We start from the raw sequence: 18,619 nt of genomic DNA on the forward strand, positions 1-18,619 counted from the left end.
TGTAATCCCAGCTCCTCCAGAGGCTGGGAGTGAGGAATCACAAATTCAAGACCAGCTTGAGTAATTTAGGAAAACCCTGTCTCAAAATAAAAAGGGCTGGAGATATGACTCAGTGATAGAATAGCCTGAATTCAATGCCCAGTACCACAAAGGATTAAAAAAAGAGCTCTTGGTTATAGTTGTTTCACTTTTTTATAATACATAACTTTCCTGTAAATTTTTGGAAGGATTTTCAGTTCACATTGAAGAGTAGGGACCAAGGATATCTTGGGATTTTCTTTCTGTTTTCAGATGTGTCTTGAAGACATCATCAGAGCACAGACACATGGATATCCAGAAAGACTGCAACCTAAGATGAATTTGCGTAAGGCTGAATGCCTGGTGACTCTGGGGAAACTTCAGGAAGCAAGTCAAACAGTCAGTGATCTTGAAAGTGACTTTGCTGCCAAACAAACCCTAGCAGCTTCCTCCTTTCAAATTCTGCAGAAAAACCTTCATCGTCTAAAAAAGAAAGTACAAGAAAAGGAAAGTCTCCCAGAGACCTTCCCACCATCTCTAGCCAAAGCCTTGGAGGATATGGACCTAAAGGAAGAGAATGAACAAATTTCCAGTGCGTCGCCATCTGTCAGCTTATGCACAGACCCTTTAAAAGGCCGCTGTCTGATCGCCACAAAAGACATTCTCCCAGGAGAACTCCTGGTGAAGGAGGATGCTTTTGTGAGTGTCCTTATCCCAGGAGAAATGCCACATCACAGCCTAGAGAACAAGTGGGATACCAGAATTGCCATTGGGGACCTCTACTGTCACCGATGTCTGAAGCACACTTTGGCTACTGTTCCCTGTGATGGGTGCAGCTATGCCAAGTATTGCAGTCAAGAGTGTATGCAGCAGGCCTGGGAGTTCTACCACAGTGTAGAGTGTCCCCTGGGGGCGCTGCTTCTCACCCTGGGTGTCTTTTGCCACGTTTCTCTGAGGTTGACTCTTCTGACCAGATTTGAGGATGTTGGCAAAGTCACAAGTAAGCTTCGTGATGAAATTAGTAACAACATCTCTTTCCCTAAAAGCAAGAATCTGGTCAAGATGCTCAATTACGACCAGGAGGAAAATGAGGAACATGACAAAGTAGTTAAGACCCCAATTCCCGGATGCGATATTAGTGGGAAGTATGAAAATAATTATAATGCTGTCTTCAACCTCTTGCCTCATACTGAAAACCATAGTCCAGAACACAAATTCCTTTGTGCTCTAAGTGTCTCTGCACTGTGCAAGGAACTCAAGGCAGCCAGCTCCCGGGTCCTTGCCACAGGTCTGAATTCCTCTAAGCTGAAAGCCACAGTGACTCCTGAGTTGTGTGCAGATTTGAATATTTGGGGCGTGGCCATGCTGCGACACATGTTACAGCTGCAGTGTAATGCTCAGGCCATAACCACCCTACAGCACACAGGTAAGGCGGGAATCTCTTTTTTGGCCTTACTGTTGTTTTTGTAGCTGATGTTTGGCGGGGGGAGAACTATAAAGGAAAACAAACCTTCAAACAAATCAGTGACCTAGTGAGCAAACACAGCTGTCTTGTCTTATCATTATTATGCCATAGAGAAGCCATGTGACTGTAACAAATTATTTTATCCTACTGTGCTTCAGCCTTCCCATCTGTAAAATGCATAGTTCATCTAGCCTAACTACAGAGTTGTGTATGTACATGCACAAAAATCATTTAAAAAGTTAAATGTGTGTTACTGAGATATTTTGATTTTAAAGGAAAACTCTCAAATAGTAATAACAAGTTTGTCAGAAAGATACACCCACAGAGAAAGCTAAATAGCAGGAAAGGCAAAAACAATAGTGAAACGAGACTGCATAAGGATAGGGTCCAACCAAGAGCAGTGGAGAATGCCTATAATCCTTGTGACTCAGGAGGCTGAGGCAGGAGGATTGCAAATTTGAGGCTAGACTCAGCAATTTATTAATGACCCTAAGCAACTTAGCAAGACCCTGTCTCAAAATAAAAAAGACTGGGGAATGTAGGCTCAGTGGTAAAGTACCCTGGGTTAAATCCTCAGTACCAAAACAAAACAATAAAAACAGAGAATCCTTCCCAGCCAGCTTTTCACACTAGACTATACCATGAACTATTGGCCACCCTACAAATGGCCTGTCTATGGTCAGGTGGCCAGCCATCCAAGGACTACCTCTAGACACTGACCAGCCAGCCTAGCACTGCTTATCTGAACTAGGTTCTATAGCCAAGGGTTTGCAAGCTAGATAAGGAGGTTGAATGTGCCCAGAATCGTGAGTGAATCTCCAGTATGACTGTATTGACAACAGAGCACAATTAATAGAAAGTAAATGACATTTGTAATATTTCTATTGTATGATTTTCATAGCAGAAAATGTGTTTTAATTCTATCAGTTTATTACACTTAACTTTTCCAGTTAATTCATTGAAAGGGAAGAAATTAGATGTTAGCTAAACCTAAGATTTATAAGCAGATTAATAGTCAAGATAGTTTAACTAAACGTATATTTAGCTCTTCTGTTTTTCATATTAGGTAATTTAGAATTTATCAGCATTTTAGTGTGCATTTTATGTTTAATTTTAATTTAGTTACCAAGCTATATGGTATATAGATACCCACTAGAAAATGTTTTAGGACCTGATACTCTCTCCTAACCACAAGCACATGGAACATCTAAAACTAGCACTAGCCTGGTGCCATTGTATTACTGAAGGCACTTCAGAAGAGTCTGTTTTCTGCTTTGCCTTCTTTTGCTTCAATAGAATCAAAATAAAATAAAATGGACTGGGGCTAGGGTTGTGACTCAGTGTAGAGCGCTTGTCTGTTGTCAGCACCACATATAAATAAATAAAAGTCCATCAATACCTAATAAAAATATTTTAAAAATAAAAAATAAAATTGACTGGGGATGAAGCTCTGTAGTAGAGTGCTTGCCTAGCATGCATGAGGCCATGGATTATCCCCAGTACCAGGGGGGGAAATATGGATTGTATACCTTTCCTATCATTTTATGTGCAGATTTGAATATTTGGGGCATGGCCATTTTAGAGGGAAATTTTTTTTTTAAACCTCACAGTGGGGCTGGGGTTGTGGCTCGATGGTAGAGTGCTCACCTAACATGCTTGAGGCACCTCATAAATGTAAAATAAAGATATTGTGTCCACTTAAAAGTAAAAAATAAATATTTTTTAAAAAATTAAAAATAAAAACCTCACAGAGCAAAAGATAATAAAAATGAGTTTATAATAGTAAATATAAACTGGCTAAACACCTATTAAAGGAGTCTTTTCAGGATAGATTAAAAATTTTAAATTCAACTATATTCTGTTTCCAAAAGTGACTCCTATAGCAAAATGACAGGATGTTTGGACAAGACATATAAAGAATCACAAGTAAATCATGGCATTGGTATTAATACAAAATAATAGAACTCAAGGTAAGATACACAGTAAAACAAAGAAAGCATTTTATTTTTATAAAAGAGGCTCTCCACACTGAAATATATCATCAGCCTTAGCTCTCAGAAACATATCTATAAAACAAAAATGGTTAGGTATACAAGGAGAAGATTGTTTCCATTGTTGTGAAAAAATTTAATGTACCACTCTGACTTTGACTGATCAAATATATTAAGGATCTAGAAACCAAGATAAAAATAATAAGCTAGGGGATTTAGTAGATATCTATCTATCTTTCTAAGCTTGTATCTCATAGATCAGAAGTCGCAAACTTTTCTATAAAGGGCCAGATAGTAAATGTTTTAGATTTTAGTGGCAGTATGGTCTCTGTTGCAGCTTTTCACCTCAAAAACAGCCATGAACAAAACGCAAATGAATGAGAAATTTGAATTTTTGAAATTTTTCACATTTTAGAAGAATCATTCTTTTGTATTTCTTTTTCCCAACCACTTAAAAATGTAAAATCCAGGGCTGAGGTTGTGGCTCAGTGGTAGAGTGCTCACCTAGCATGTACAAGGCCTTGGGTTCTATCCTCAGCACCACGTAAAAATAAATAAATAAAATAAAGGTATTGTGTCCAACTACAACTAAAAAATAAATGCTAAAAAAAAAAAAATGTAAAAACCAGCCAGGCATGGTGGCACACATCTGTAATCCCAGCAGCTCGGGAGGTTGAGACAGGAAGATAAGAAATTTAAAGCCAGCCTCAGCAAAATCGAGGTGCTAAGCAACTCAGTGAGACCCTGTCTCTAAATAAAATACAAAATAGGGCTGGAGAAGTGGCTCAGTGGTTGAGCGCCCCTGAGTTCAATCCCTGGTACCCCCAAATTAAAAAAAAATGTAAAAGCCATTCTTAGACCACAGATTTCAGTTTATAGATTCTTGATATAGACAAAGATCTGGCAAATCCAATTAAGAAATCTGTTTGGGGGAGGGAAGGCCACAAAATTTGAACAATAAAGGAGATATTTTATAAATTCAAATGTGAAAAACTTTGATGCCAGGTACAGTTACACATGCCTGTAGACTAAAGCCACTCAGGAGGCTGAGGCAGGAGGATTGCTTGAGCCCAAGAGTTTGAGGCTAGCCTGGGCAATATAGTAAGACCCTATCTTGGGCTGGGGTTGTAGCTCAGTGGTAGAGCACTGGCCTAGCATGTGTGAGGCCCTGGGTTCAATCCTTACCACCACATAAAGAAATAAATAAGTAAAATAAAGGTATTGTGTTCAACTACAACTAAAAAATAAATATTAAAAAAGACCGTAGCTCCTTAAAAAATAAGTAAATAAATAATAGAATTTTAGGCTATTCATTTTGTAAATATTAAGTAGACAGCTTGCTTTTTTGTTTTGTTTTAAGACAGGGTCTTTCTAAGTTGTGAGGGGCTTGCTAAATTGTTGAGGCTAGCCTTGACCTTGCAATCCTCCTGCCTCAGCCTCAAAAATCCCTGTAATTATAGCATGCACCACCAAGTGTGGCACAAAAAAAAAAAAAAAAAAAACAACTTTTAAGGAGCATACTTAACTATAATTTTTTCTTTCAGTAAATTTTTATTGTGCATAAAAATTATACCATAATTTTGAAAAAAGTTATCTTAAGAAAAAATTGTTTCTGTGGTATATAAACTGTTCCAGAGAATGGGGAAACCTAGCCCTCTTTCACTTGTGAATATAGCTGTTAAGACCATGAATAGGGGCTGGAGTTTGGCACAGTGGTAGAGTGCTTGCCTCCCATGTGTGAGGCACTGGGTTTGATCCTCAGCACCACATAAAAAAATAAATAAAATAAAGTGATTGTCCACAAAATGAGTGGCAAATATCTTAAAAAAAACATGAATAAATCACTCCCATATCACATCCTGCAGTTGATTAAAGGAATAATAATAACTGACCATGTAAGGTTTCTCCCAAAAGTGTGAAGGGATCTAAAAGGATTGGATAAACAGACATGCCATCTTCTTATTGGAAAGACTGTAAAGGTGGCAGTTTCCCTGTATTAACCTAATCATCTTAATGCAATTTCAAACAGAATCAAAATTGGGCTTTTCTTGGAACTTGACAGCATTCTAAAGTTCTTCATGAATGAGTGAGCAATACTATAGATGGCTGTTTTTATTTGAACACTGAAGGGTCTTGATAATATTAGATCGTATGCCAGCATTAAAGCTACAGTAATTGAAAGCAATATGGAACAGATGGTAGCCCCCAAATAAGTATTAGATTCTTCAAATCATCAAAAAGTTAAATATTTAGACATGGTGCAGTGGCACACTCCTGTAATCCCAGCAACTCTGGAAGGTGAGACAGGAGGAGTATAAGTTCAAGGCTAGCCTCAGCAATTTAGCAAGGCCCTAAGCAATTTAGTGACCCTATCTCAAAATAAAAAATAAAAAGAGGGGCTGCGGTTGTGGCTCAGTGGTACAGCCCTTGCCTAGTAAGGGAGGCACTGGGTTCAATCCTCAGCACTACATAAAAAAAATAAATAAATAAAATAAAGGTATTGTGTCCATCTACAACTAAAAAATAAGTGTTTTTTTAAAAAATGAGGCTTTGAGCGTGTATCTCTCAAATCACCATGATGGTTTGATCCCTAGGACCACAGAGTGGGGGTGGGGGACATCATAAAGGATGAAGAAGATAAGGATAACCTGGTGTGGTGGTGCAGGCATGTAATCTCTGCTACTTGGGAAGCTAAAGCAGGAGAATTGGGAGTATTAAGCCAACCTGGACAACACAGAGAGAGAGAGCCTGTCTATTAATTAATTAATTAAGGTGAAGGATGTAGGTGAAAGAGGCGTTCAAGGAATGAAAATGTTGAACTGGGATATGAAAGACCTGGTTCTTGAACTCCTCTGTGTCTCAGGGCACTTATATATAATGAGAGAACTCAGTGAGCCTCAAAGTCTCTGGGGAAGATTGTTTACAAAGATAACCACAACTATTTCTCCTATCCCTATTTGCCACTTTGTAGCTTGACATTACTTTTGTCTCATCAAGAAGTGGAATATCAGGCTGGGGAAAGAGCTCAGTTGGTAGAGTGCTTGTTTTGCATGCACAAAGCTCTGGGTTCAATCCCCAACATCACAAAAAAAAAAAAAAAAAAGAAAGAAAGAAAATCAGAAACTAGAGTGTCTTTCCTCTCCCCTTGAATGTGGGCTAGCTCTCTAACTTGTTTTGACCAATAGAATACAGTAGGAGTAACATTATATAACTTTTGAGTCTAAACTTCAAAAAGCCTTATAACTTCCACTATCACCTCTTTGGAATGATGATGTCACCATGTGAACAAGGGCTCCTTAAAGAGAAAAGACCATGTGCCAGATAAAAGCAATCACATGAGTAATCTCTGGATAAAACCAGCAGAAAAAAGCATTCAACTGAGCTTAGTCAAAATTGCTAGCACATGGGATTGTGAACGAATGAAATTGTTGTTTTATCATCCTTGCCCCTAAAAAAACCCATAAACAAAAATTAAGATGTGGATGACAAAATGAAGAACATCTCTAGCAATGATACAACTTTTAAAATGAGCTTTTAAAAATCTGCATAGTGATGAAAATGTTCTAAAACTGGATTGTGGTAATGGTTGCATAACTATGTAAATTTCCCCCAAAATCATTGAATTGTACACTTAAGATGCATGAATTTTTATAGTAGATAAATTATATCTCAATAAAGCTTTTTGAAATGCACATGAACAAACACTATATCAAAGTAGTAATAAAAATGGTCAATCTCTAATCTCATGCTAGAAATTAAAACAAGATAGCATTTTTTTGCCTCTTAAGATTGGAAGAATTGTTTTGTTGGTTTGTTTTTTTCATTATTATAATATGCACTTGTGTTTTGTTTTGTTTGCAGTGCTAGAATCAAACCTAGGGCTTCACATGCATGGCAAGTGCTCTATCACTGAGCTATATCTCCAGCCCTAATATGTGCATTTTAGATTAGGGTGTAAAAAAATGACCATGATATATTACATGAAGAAAAATAAATTACAAATCCCCACGTGCACCATGTTGCCAATTATGTTAAAAATTCCATGCATAGCCAGGAACAATGACGCATGCCTATAATCCCAGCACTATCACTATTTCAAAGCCAGCCTCAGCAAATCAGTGAGACCCTGTCTCAAAATAAAATATAAAAAAGGGCTGGGAATGTAGGTCAGTGGTAAAGTACCCCTGGGTTCAATACCTGGTAGAAAAAAAAAATCATGCATACACCTCGAAAGAAGACTGAGAAAATACATCAAAATGTTATACCTGCCCAACCGGATAACTATCATTATCTCTTTCAAGGGGTTTGGTTTGTTTTGTTTGAAGCACTGGAGATTGAACCCAGGGGATAGCTACATCTCAACCCTTTTTGTTATTTTTTTTTTTATTCTTTGAGAGGATCTCACTAAGTTACCCAGGCTGGCCTTGAACTTGCCTTCCTCCTGACTCAGCCTTCAGAGTAACTGGAATTACAGGCATGCATCATAAACAATTTTAGGTTTTAAATTTTTTTTCTGACTGCCATGTATTTCTTTTGTAATTTTTTTTCCTCTTACAAATCAACAATTTTACTTTTTTTTTAAGAGAGAATGAGATTGGAGAGAGAGAGAGAGAGAGAGAGAATTTTTAGTATTTATTTTTTAGTTCTCGGCGGACACAAACATCTTTGTTGGTATGTGGTGCTGAGGATTGAACCCGGGCCGCAGGCATGCCAGGCGAGCGCGCTACCGCTTGAACCACATCCCCAGCCCCTCTTTTGTAATTTTAATTGTTTTTTTTTAATATCATTTTTTTATTGTTGTTTATGTTTTATATGGTGATGGGGATTGAACTCAGGGCCTAATGCTTGCTAGGCAGGTGCCTTACCACTGAGCTACTCCCCAGCCCCTTAATTAATTTTTTATAACAAAAATAATTCAAATGCTAAGAACTTTTTTTTAATATGAGCATTTTAAGGCACTTGATACATTTTACAAATTTGCCCTCCAGGTAAGTTGTATCAGTTACATGCCCACCAGCAATGTTCACTTTCATTTTTTTAATTCAATCTAATTCTGTTTTAGTCTGCTCATATTTCTAATCTTGTTATATCCCTCTTTATTATTTCTTTGGGGTTCCAACACCTCCCAGTTTAGTGTTCTCATTGAATTTCATTAGCAGCTGTTTCATTAGTAGCACAGAAGAAGGATTAAAGTGTTAACTAGGATAGACTTTGACAAAAACCTATAAAAATGTACATTATTATCTTTTTATAAATCCTTTTTAATCAAAACTCCTTGGAAACCTCTCTCTGGTGCCCATCTCAAGGGCAAGAACTGGCCACCGATGACATCCTAGACTTTGACACAGGTGTGCGTGGTTCTGTCTCAGTGGCACAGCCACAATGCATCTGGATTCATGTCAAAACAAGGCTTACTAAAGCCACAAGTAGCTTCACGTCACTTCACTGCCCTTCACTTTTACTCTTCAACAACCCAGAAATCTACTTTTAGTTTGGGTCCTTGATTACTTGACTCACAGTTCTGGTTTTACAAGATATGGACCAGAGTAGATACAGTCTGCAAGTATTGTGAATGAATTTTTTTAACTTAAATTTCGTTTTAAATGCATTAGGGATATTAGCAAGACAACCTTTTTAAAGAATCATTCCCTCTTTGTTTTTTTTTTTTAAGTACAAAATGTCACACATTAAATTTGCTTGATAAGGCACTTACATATTCTCACTTTCTATTATCTCTACTAATAGATGACTAATGCAAAATATTGAGCAATTTTTAAAAATCAATACTTAATTTTTTAGAAATAATTAGAGAGACATTCAACTCTGACATAAGCACCCCACTCAGTTCCTGGGCCTACTTCTGCTAGAGGATAATCTATAAATAATTCACAGAGCTGACATTATTACTCACTGTATTGTGATCATTTTTTCTGGGAAAATTTTAGCAACTGTTCTAATATGGATTGCCAGTTATCAGTAGTTGGGAATGCAAGTCAACTTTTAATTATGCCGAGGCTGATTATTCAGACTCTAAATTGTTCATGCCCTGCACTGCTCCTTCCTGCTGCCTACCTTTTAGCATTTTCACTGCTCATTAGCACATACTCCAGAAGGTAGACATCGGACAAGCAGGGAGGAGGGAGGAGAGGAAACTAAAATTAGTCAAGCACTTAGGAGAAGTTCTGATGAAAGGTTTTAATACAATTTGTAGAATTATTGACTAAAATCAAGGCATTTGAATTCCCTGTGAATTGTATTTACTTGTTCTATTCTTGTTCCCCATAGCAACAGATAATAGAATTGTCTGCAGAGAGACTACATAATTCCTGTATTTAATGTTTTCCTTTATAGAACATTTTCACATGATGGTTCATGATATTTTCTATATTCATTACATTTATATTTAGAATATTTATTTCCCTGTTGATGGTTTGTTGAGATTCCTAGCATATGCACAGTAATATCACAATTATCTAATGGCTTTCTAGTTTTCTAGAAAACTAAATGTTTTCCTTTAAGTATTAGTATCTTTCATGTTTCAACCAGACTGCTGGAAACATGATCTTTCTCATGCTTATACTGAGGCTATAACATATATACTCCTGGGATATGTGTGGCTATTACAAAATCCCATGCACGTGTGCTATCTATCTAGGAGCCTCTGGTTAGGTGAAATATTACAAGTGTGATAAAACTTGAGGGGTGCTGAGCACAGTGGTGTACACCTGTAATCCCAGTGACTCAGGAGGCTAAGGCAGGAAGATTGCAAGTTAGAGGCTAGCCTCGGCAATTTAATGAGACACTCAGCAACTTAGCAAGATCCTGTCTCAAAATTAAAAAAATAAAAAGCGCTGAGGATGTAGCTCAGAGAAAATGTGCTCCTGGATTCAGTCCCTACTACCTCAATCATTCTGGAGTGGTACTAGTGTTGTGTTGTTGTTTTTTTTTTTTAATACCAAGAATTTAATCTGGGGCACTTTACCACTGAGCCACATCCCCTCCCTTTTTTATTTTGAGACAGGTTCTTGCTAAATTACTTAGGTCTTTGGGATGGGGCCAGGGTTCAGTGGGAGAGCGCTCACCTAGCACGCATGAGGCACTGGGTTCAATCCTCAGCACCACATAAAAATAAAATAAAGCCGGGAGTGGTGATGCACACTTGTAATCCCAGCAGCTCAGGAGGCTGAGACAGGAGGATTGAAAGTTCAAAGCCAGCCTCAGCAATGGCAAGGCACTTAGCAACTCAGTAAGACTCTTAAAAAAAAATACAAAATAGGGCTGGGGATATGGCTCAGTAGTTGAATGCTCCTGAGTTTAATCCCCTGTACCAAAAAAAAAAAAATTTTTTTTCAGAAAATACAATAAAGATATTGTATCCATCTGCAATTTAAAGAAATTTATTTTTTTCCTTTAATTTTTATTGTTGGTTGTTCAAAACATTACATAGTTCTTGACATATCATATTTCACACTTTGATTCAAGTGGGTTATGAACTCCCATTTTTACCCCGTATACAGATTGCAGCATCACATCAGTTACACACCCACTGTTTTACATATTGCTATACTAGTGTCTGTTGTATTCTGCTGCCTTTCCTATCCTCTACTATCCCCCATCCCCTCCCCTCCCATCTTCTCTCTCTACCCCATCTACTGTAATTCATTTCTCCCCCTTGTTTTTTTTTCCCCTTTCCCCTCACTTCCTCTTGTATGTAATTTTGTATAACCATGAGGGTCTCCTTCCATTTCCATGCAATTTCCCTTCTTAAAGAAAATTATTAAAAATATTACTGAGGTCCTTGCTAGGCTGCTGAGGCTGACCTCAAATTTACAATCCTCCTGCCTCAGCCTCCCAAGTAACTAGGATACAGATGTTCACCACCATATCCAGTGGTACTAGTGTTGCTGTACTGGTGTTTTTGCCCTAAAGCTATTATTCTTATGTGAATTTTCTTTCTCCATTTTCATTCTGTCACCTCTCTCCTTTTCATTGTCAGAAAAACCTGCCTCTTATACTCTGCTGGTATTAGTTCCCTGCTTCTGAACTTTTGTGGCCTTAGAAACTACATAACCAAATCAAGTAGCACTGTGTCCAAAGTGAAAGCAAATAGCTGTTACAGTTTGGGTCTTAAATGTCCCCCACAGGCCCATATGCTAAGGCTTGGTTACCAGGCTGTGGCACTATTGGGAGGTGGTAGAACCGTTAGGAAGCAGGACCTAGTGGAAGGAAATTAGGTTATTGAGGGTGTTCCCTTGAGGGGATCCTAGGACCCCACCCTGCTCCCCACTTCCTGGCCACCGTGAGATGAGAAGCTGCTTCTGCCGTGCATTCCCAGTATGAAGCACTGTATCACCACAGGCCCAAAGCTGCAGGGCCAGGCAAGCATGCACCCTCTGAAGCAATGAACCAAAATAAACTTCTCTCTTGAAGTTGATTTTCTCAGGTCACAGAGACAGAAATCTAACACATTGGCCAGCACATGAGCCGAACAACTCGCATGTGAACATAAATTCAAGAGCTTTGGTGCAGAGCAGGCTCACTACAGGAGGCCTTTTTCTTTCTTCCTGATTTTCAATCATATAGTTAAGTTGCTGGTCAATTGGGCGACAAAGAGATTATTTGGAGCATGAGACTGTCTTCAGTAAAGCTAGCACAGAGAGTCAGCTTCCATAAAAACTTCTAACTGGTTTCCCATAAAAGTGGGACAAAGGGCAGGATGGAGAAGTGAGTGTAAAAAATATGATTTTTTTTTTTTTGTACTGGGAATTGAACCCAGGTTACTCTACCACGTGACTTCTCTACCACTGAGCTACATCTCAAACCTTTTTTGGCAGGTGGGGGGGTACCGGGAATTGAACTCTGTGGCACTCCACTACTAAGCTGCATTCCCAGCCCTATTTTGTGTGTGTGTTGGGCGGGGGGGGGGGGGTTGTTTGTTTCTTTGGTACCAGGGATTGAACCCAGGGGCACTTAACCACTGAGCCACATCCCTAGCCCTTTTTTATAGTCTGTTAGACAGGGTCTCACTGTGTTGCTTATGGCCTCATTAAGTTGCTGAGGCTGGCTTTGAACTCTTTTTTTTTTCTTTTTTTAGATGTTGATGTACCTTTATTTTATTCGCTTATTTATATGTGGTGCTGAGAATCGAACCCAGTGCCTCACACATGCTAAGCAAGTGCTCTACCACTGAGACCACAACCCCAGCCCTGGCTTTGAACTCTTCATCCTCCTGTCTCAACCTTCCAAGTTGCTGGGACTATAGGCGTGTGCCATGGCACCCAGTCCTTTTTTTTTTTTTTTTTTTTTTTTTTGAGATAGGTTCTTGCTAAGATGCTGAGACTGGCCTTGAACTTTGCAATCCTGCTGCTTCAGCCTCCCAAGTTATTGGATTTACAGGCAAATTTCTATACACAGCAGAAATATTGATTTTTTTTATATACACTTAAGCCTACTTAAATATATAAAGTTCAGTAAGGTAGTTAGGCCACTTGTTCTGTTAACCATCCAAGGACCTATTAAACAAAAGCACTTAGTCTTTGGGAAATAATCCCAACACGTACTCTAGTTTCTGTGTCCTTGTGAATGTTATGAAACTGTCTAGAAGGCTCCCTACTGATAATGCCTTTTTTATGATTTTTTTTAATAAATTCCAATCTTGAGGTTTTTGTGCATGTGGTGTAGAGACACAATGGCTATGTTCCAGGATTCCAGTGGACTTTTCATGTGTTCGTTCACTTTGCTTCCTGGGGACCAGAATTTGCTGTGAGTCATGTTCCATCCAATTTATATTGTATCTGACTGTGGAGCCATGACTCAGATGGGCTTCAGGCCCAGCTGCCTAGCTCATCTGAAGAATGGCTGATGAGGCCAGGACTTATGTTCTGATACATTTTTCCTTCTGCCTATTGCACTTTCAGGATCTAAAGAGAGCATCATTGCCAACAGCAGGCAAGTACGCCTTGCCACGGGTATCTTCCCTGTTGTCAGCCTCCTGAACCACTCCTGCAGCCCCAACACCAGCATGTCCTTCACCAGCACCGTCGCCACCATTCGGGCAGCACAAAGGATTAGAAAAGGGCAAGAGATTCTCCACTGCTATGGTGAGCCAGCCCTCCTCACCACTGTCCTGCCCTTTACCGACTGAAAGGACGAGGTACAGAGGAATGAGCAAGGCGATGGGCAGGTGCCTTCCCCTGTCCAGTGTTTGTTTCCTGGAAAAGGCATCCTCAGGCCAGGGGCAATAAAGAAAAGAAAAAAGGTCTTCTTATCATAGTACAAAACCATATCATCGTGTCACTCACTTAATCCCTAAAAGCCTCCTATACTGAAAAGGGTCAAGAAGCACCTTCTCAGCTTCTTTTTCTTCCTGTCCCGGCAACTTGGAAGCTTATTTATTTCAGTAGCCAGTTTTACAAATGTTTGAGTAATGGTCATCAGTCATGGTGAATGATTGTCCAGACCCTCAGCTCTGCTAAAGGCTTTTTTTTTTTTTTTTACTGACAGTTGGGGAAGTTTTATTTCAAGGGAACGTTTCTGCAAGATCAAGCAAAATTATGATTTCTTTGGTAGATTATCATTTACATTGGCACAGTCAAGACACATGGAAACTAACCTACTTTGTTCTAGGACAAAGATAATGTTTTTCATTCTCAGATTCAGTTGAGCCTTCATTTTATTTCTGAAAGTTGAAGGAAGGTGTAGTCTACCAGTTATAAAAACTGCTAAAGGCTTTTAAGTGGTGTTGAACTCTCTTGCTTTAAGTCTCAGCCAAGGGTGATCTCTCTCCAGGACCTCACCAGAACCGGATGGGTGTTGCTGAAAGGCAGCAGAAGCTGAGGTCTCAGTACTTCTTTGACTGCAGTTGTCCAGCCTGCCATACTGAGGAGCTCAGAACAGCTGCAGGGCCCAGGTGGGAAGCATTCTGTTGTAACAGTTGCAGAGCAATCATGCAGGTAAATCTCTCTTCTCCCTTCTGAGCCCAAAGGTCATCAGACTTTAGGAGGAAGCCTGGGGGACTTATAGATCCTGAGAGCAATAATATCAATTCTGTTTAACACAACAGAAAACTCAACTCGTGGGTTTTTCCCTCCAAAGGAACCACAGGGAAAGGTTGGAGTTAGTGATGCTTCTCTTGCAAATGATAGAAAATCCCATCTAAACTGATTTAAGGAGGGGAAAAAAGACTGCAAATTTATTTGCTCAGGTAAATCAAGAAGTCCCAGGGCAGTAATACATGCCTATAATCCCAGAAGTTTGGGAGTCTGAGGAAGAAAAATCGCAAGATTGAGGCCAGCCTGGACAATTTAGACCTATCTCAAATTAAAATATATAATAATAATAATAGGAATGGAGCTTAGTGGTAGAGCACCCCTGAGTTCAATCCTCAGTACCATTTAAAAAAAAAAATCCTCGGGTAAGGCTACTTCAGATTCATTTTGATTCAGAGGCTCAAATAATGTCACCAGGACCCTATTTTTCTGCTTGCCTCTTTCAGCTCCAATCCCTCTGTGCTGGCCCCATCCTCAGACAGACTTCCTTGTCACCATGCAAGAACATCCAGCAGCTCAGTCTCCTTGTCCTCCCTGCCCAGGAGGATGAAAATGTGTGCCATTCCAACATAGTCTGGACAGAAAGTCCTATTGTGTCATTGACCAATGACTGTGGCTGAAGGAAAATCAGAGCCCACAGTTGTCCTCCAGCCATTTGGGCCAGAGGAATGGGTCACATGGGAGCCACATGCCCAACACCTCAGCTATGGGACACTAGGGAAGGAATTAGGAGGATTTCCAGGAGAAATTGGATTGCTCTTGATGGCATAGATATTGGCATCTTGAACACAGCAAATGCCCACCTCAGGTTTTATCCTCTGCCAGAGGAAACAATGTTCTTCTTAGGAAGTAAAATACAGAGCTAATTATTTGGAAATCTGGAATTGCAAACCTAAGGTCAAATGCTTTTCTTTTTTTGTTTGTGCTGGGGATGGAACCCAGGGCCTTGTGCATTACTAGGCAAGTGCTCTACCTCTGGCCTTTTTTTTTTTTTTTTTTTTTTTTAATTTTATTTTGAGACAGTCTTCCTAAGTTGCCCAGGCTAGCTTCAAACTTGAATCCTCTTACCTCACCCTCCTGAGTAGGTGGGATTATAGGCTTGCACCACCCAGCTCTGTTGGCTTTTCTTAATAACCACTAGAAATGTGTTTGTCATTCAAAGGTCTGGCCCCAAAGAGAGGTAAGAGAGGGGCTGCTGAGATGGAAAGAAATTGTGAACTATTCTGGAACAGTTCTGTTCCAAAAATGAAATCTCAGGATTAGATCAGCTACTGCTTTCATTGGAGTAGCTGCTATCAGACGAAATTCAGTCAGGCTTTGATCCTGATGTATTATTGCAGGAATTTCTTTTCCCTATCACGTCAGTGATCCTATAATGTAAGCACATGCAATATTAATAACCGACTCCGGTATAGGAATAAAGACAGTGCTAACTTCCACAGGGAGATGATGTGCTGAGCTGCGGCAACAGATTTTGTACAGAATCTGTCAGCAGGGATCACCTGGTCTCTCGGTTACAAGACCTTCAGCAGCAGGTTGGGATGGCCCAGAAGCTTCTCAGAAGTGGTAAGCTAGGTGAGACTGGCTCCCTGCTTTGATCGTCCAGTCCCTTCCCTTTTGTTTATTCTCAAAACAACTTGCACTTGCATATACTCAGGAATGACTGAAGAACTGAATTCAATTATCCCCACACCAGCCACAAGATGGCTATGTAGGCCAGTGAGACTAAACCCTAACCAGCTCAGACTGGTGTCCTTGAAAAAGTTCCAGATAGTTCAAGCTGTTGTTGTCTTAGGCATCAGATAGCTAAGTTACAACTATCTGAACTTATCCTGACCGCTGAAGGGTTATCTCTGACTTCCATGAGCTTTATGCAGTTCCAGAAATTCAGTGTCATTTATTTTAACTCCACAGTCTTTTTTTTTTTAATATTTCTTTTTTAGTTTTCGGTGGACACAACATCTTTATTTGTATGTGGTGCTGAGGATTGAACCCAGCGCCGCACGCATGCCAGGCAAGCACGATACTGCTTGAGCCTCATCCTCAGCCCCAACTCCACAGTCTTAATGATCTAACTTCCTTGGAAGGTTGTTCTGCCCTCATAAGGGCCTGTCTCTTCTAGAGAGCAGTGAGGCATGTGCCCAGTGGAGACAAGAATCCTGTTATTGGACCAGGGTATATGGCTCAGTGGTAGAGTGCTTTCCTAGCATGCATGCGGCCCTGGGTTTGATCCTCAGCATCACTAAAAAAAAAAAAAAAAAAAAAAAAAAGGGAAGAAAAATAGAAAGGAAAAAATCCTCTCTTTAGAAAAGTAGTTGTTGGACTCCCGCTTAACCCTTACAAGTTAGAGCTTGACATTATGAAAAGCGGTAACGACCCAGGGAAGAAGGGGGAGTTTCCACATTCAGCCCAATGTATATAGAACTTGAGACCTAGGTTCTCATTTCCAGGGCTGGGTCTATGTCCATAGTGAGGCGCTTTTTTTTTTCCCCCTCAATCAACAGAGAAAGCCATTCAGCAGTTGTTGAGATGCCAGCAAGATGCAGAGAGCTTCCTGTCAATTGAGCACACCATGGTGGGAGAAATTGAGGATGACTTAGCCCAAGCCTATGCTGCCTTAGGTATGGTGTGTGTTTTCATTTCCAGCATCATGTGCTTTGTCCTACTCCTCGCCTTTTCTGGTTGTTTTTTTCAGTCTTTAAACTGAGGCTGTTCTCCCTTCCATTTGGCTTTCCATACCCTGGAAATTTATCCAAGTTAACTCTGTTTTTACAGTGCTGGGATTGAACTCATGCATGCTAGGCAAGTGCTCTGCCACTGAGCTACATCCCCAGCCCTTGACTATGGATATTTTTTGTGGGTTTTGTTTGTTTGTTTTGTGTTTTGTTTTTTGTTTTTGTGCCAGGGATTGAACCCAGGGGTACTTAACCTCTGAGCCACATCCCCAGCCCTTTTTATTTTTTATTTTGAGACAGGTCCTCATTAAGTTGTTGAGGCTGGCTTTGAACTTGCAGTCCTTTTGCCTCAGCCTCCTAAGCTGCTGAGGATTACAGGCATGTGCCACCGCACCTGGCAGACTGTGGTCCTTTATAGAAGTAAGATTTTCCTTTTCTCACAGGGGACTGGCAAAAATCAGCTGCCCACCTACAGAAGAGTCTCCGAGTGGTTGAGGCTCGCCATGGCCCATCCAGTGTTGAAATGGGCCATGAACTCTTCAAATTGGCCCAAGTCTTGTTCAATGGGTGAGTCTTTCCCTTTTCCTAGTACTTTGCCAGGGTACGTTGTCCTGTTTTTTACTAGGCACTTCTGTGTATGGGGTTTTTGTTTGTTTGTTTTGTTTTTTTAGTTACATAGGTGGACACAATATCTTTATTTATTTTAATATGATGCTGAGGATCGAACCCAATGCCTCACGTATGGTAGGCAACTGCTCTACCTCTGAGCCACAACCCTAGCCCTCTGTGAATATTTTTTATGATACTTTTAAGCATATCGAAGCTTTTTTCTTTCCTCTTCAGAAGAGATCTTTGCTTTCTGTTATACTGACAAACTTGAAGCTTTAAACTTTCCTCCAGAGAGATGCAGGGAAAGCACTTAAATCTGAAGCAAATTTCCCAGGGGGACTTTCTTGGCAGCCCACCACCCACCAGCATAGCATTCCTTCTCATTCCTGTCTGGTTAATCACACCTCCTTGGCTCTTATTTCCAACAACCTCAACTCTAGGGGCTCTGCTTTTTCCCTAGTTTGCATTTGCATCCTATTCCTTTTAAAGTAGTTGTTTTCAACCAGGAGTGATTTTTACCCTCAGACAGTATTTGGTACTGTCTGGAAACAGTTTTGATTGCCATCCCTGGGGTTGAGGGGTGCTACTAGCATCTGTTGAGTAGAGGCCAGTGGTACATACGTAAATATATAAATGGACTGAGAGAATAGCTCAGTTGTAGAGCACTTACCTAGCATTTGTGAGGCCCTGGGTTCAAACTCCAGCACCACACACATACACAAACAAACAAACAAACATTAAGAGTAAGGAGGGCTGGGGTTGAAGCTTAGTAGTAAAGCACTTGCCTAGCATGTGTGAGGCACTGGGTTCGAT

The 18,619-nt window shown here is 40.0% G+C and overlaps 1 protein-coding gene across 8 annotated transcripts in view; it reads left to right on the forward strand.

Annotated features, from left to right (window-relative positions):
• The window catches only part of Smyd4 (SET and MYND domain containing 4), a 61,413-nt gene that overhangs the window by 19,933 nt on the left and 22,861 nt on the right, over window positions 1-18,619 (forward strand). For 7 of the 8 annotated variants that reach the window (XR_013343963.1, XM_077800852.1, XM_077800853.1 and 4 more), the window contains 6 exons: window positions 292-1,444; window positions 13,392-13,574; window positions 14,263-14,426; window positions 15,965-16,097; window positions 17,027-17,143; window positions 17,641-17,764. Coding sequence is in view for 7 of the 8 variants with exons in the window: in XM_077800852.1 (XP_077656978.1) it covers window positions 292-1,444; window positions 13,392-13,574; window positions 14,263-14,426; window positions 15,965-16,097; window positions 17,027-17,143; window positions 17,641-17,764 (1,874 nt within the window). In the remaining variant the exon portion in view is untranslated. The remainder of the gene's footprint in view (window positions 1-291; window positions 1,445-13,391; window positions 13,575-14,262; window positions 14,427-15,964; window positions 16,098-17,026; window positions 17,144-17,640; window positions 17,765-18,619) is intronic. The other variant, XM_077800854.1, reaches the window with a different exon arrangement.

This window comes from Urocitellus parryii, chromosome 7, assembly GCF_045843805.1.
Source record: "Urocitellus parryii isolate mUroPar1 chromosome 7, mUroPar1.hap1, whole genome shotgun sequence".
NCBI lineage: Eukaryota > Metazoa > Chordata > Mammalia > Rodentia > Sciuridae > Urocitellus > Urocitellus parryii.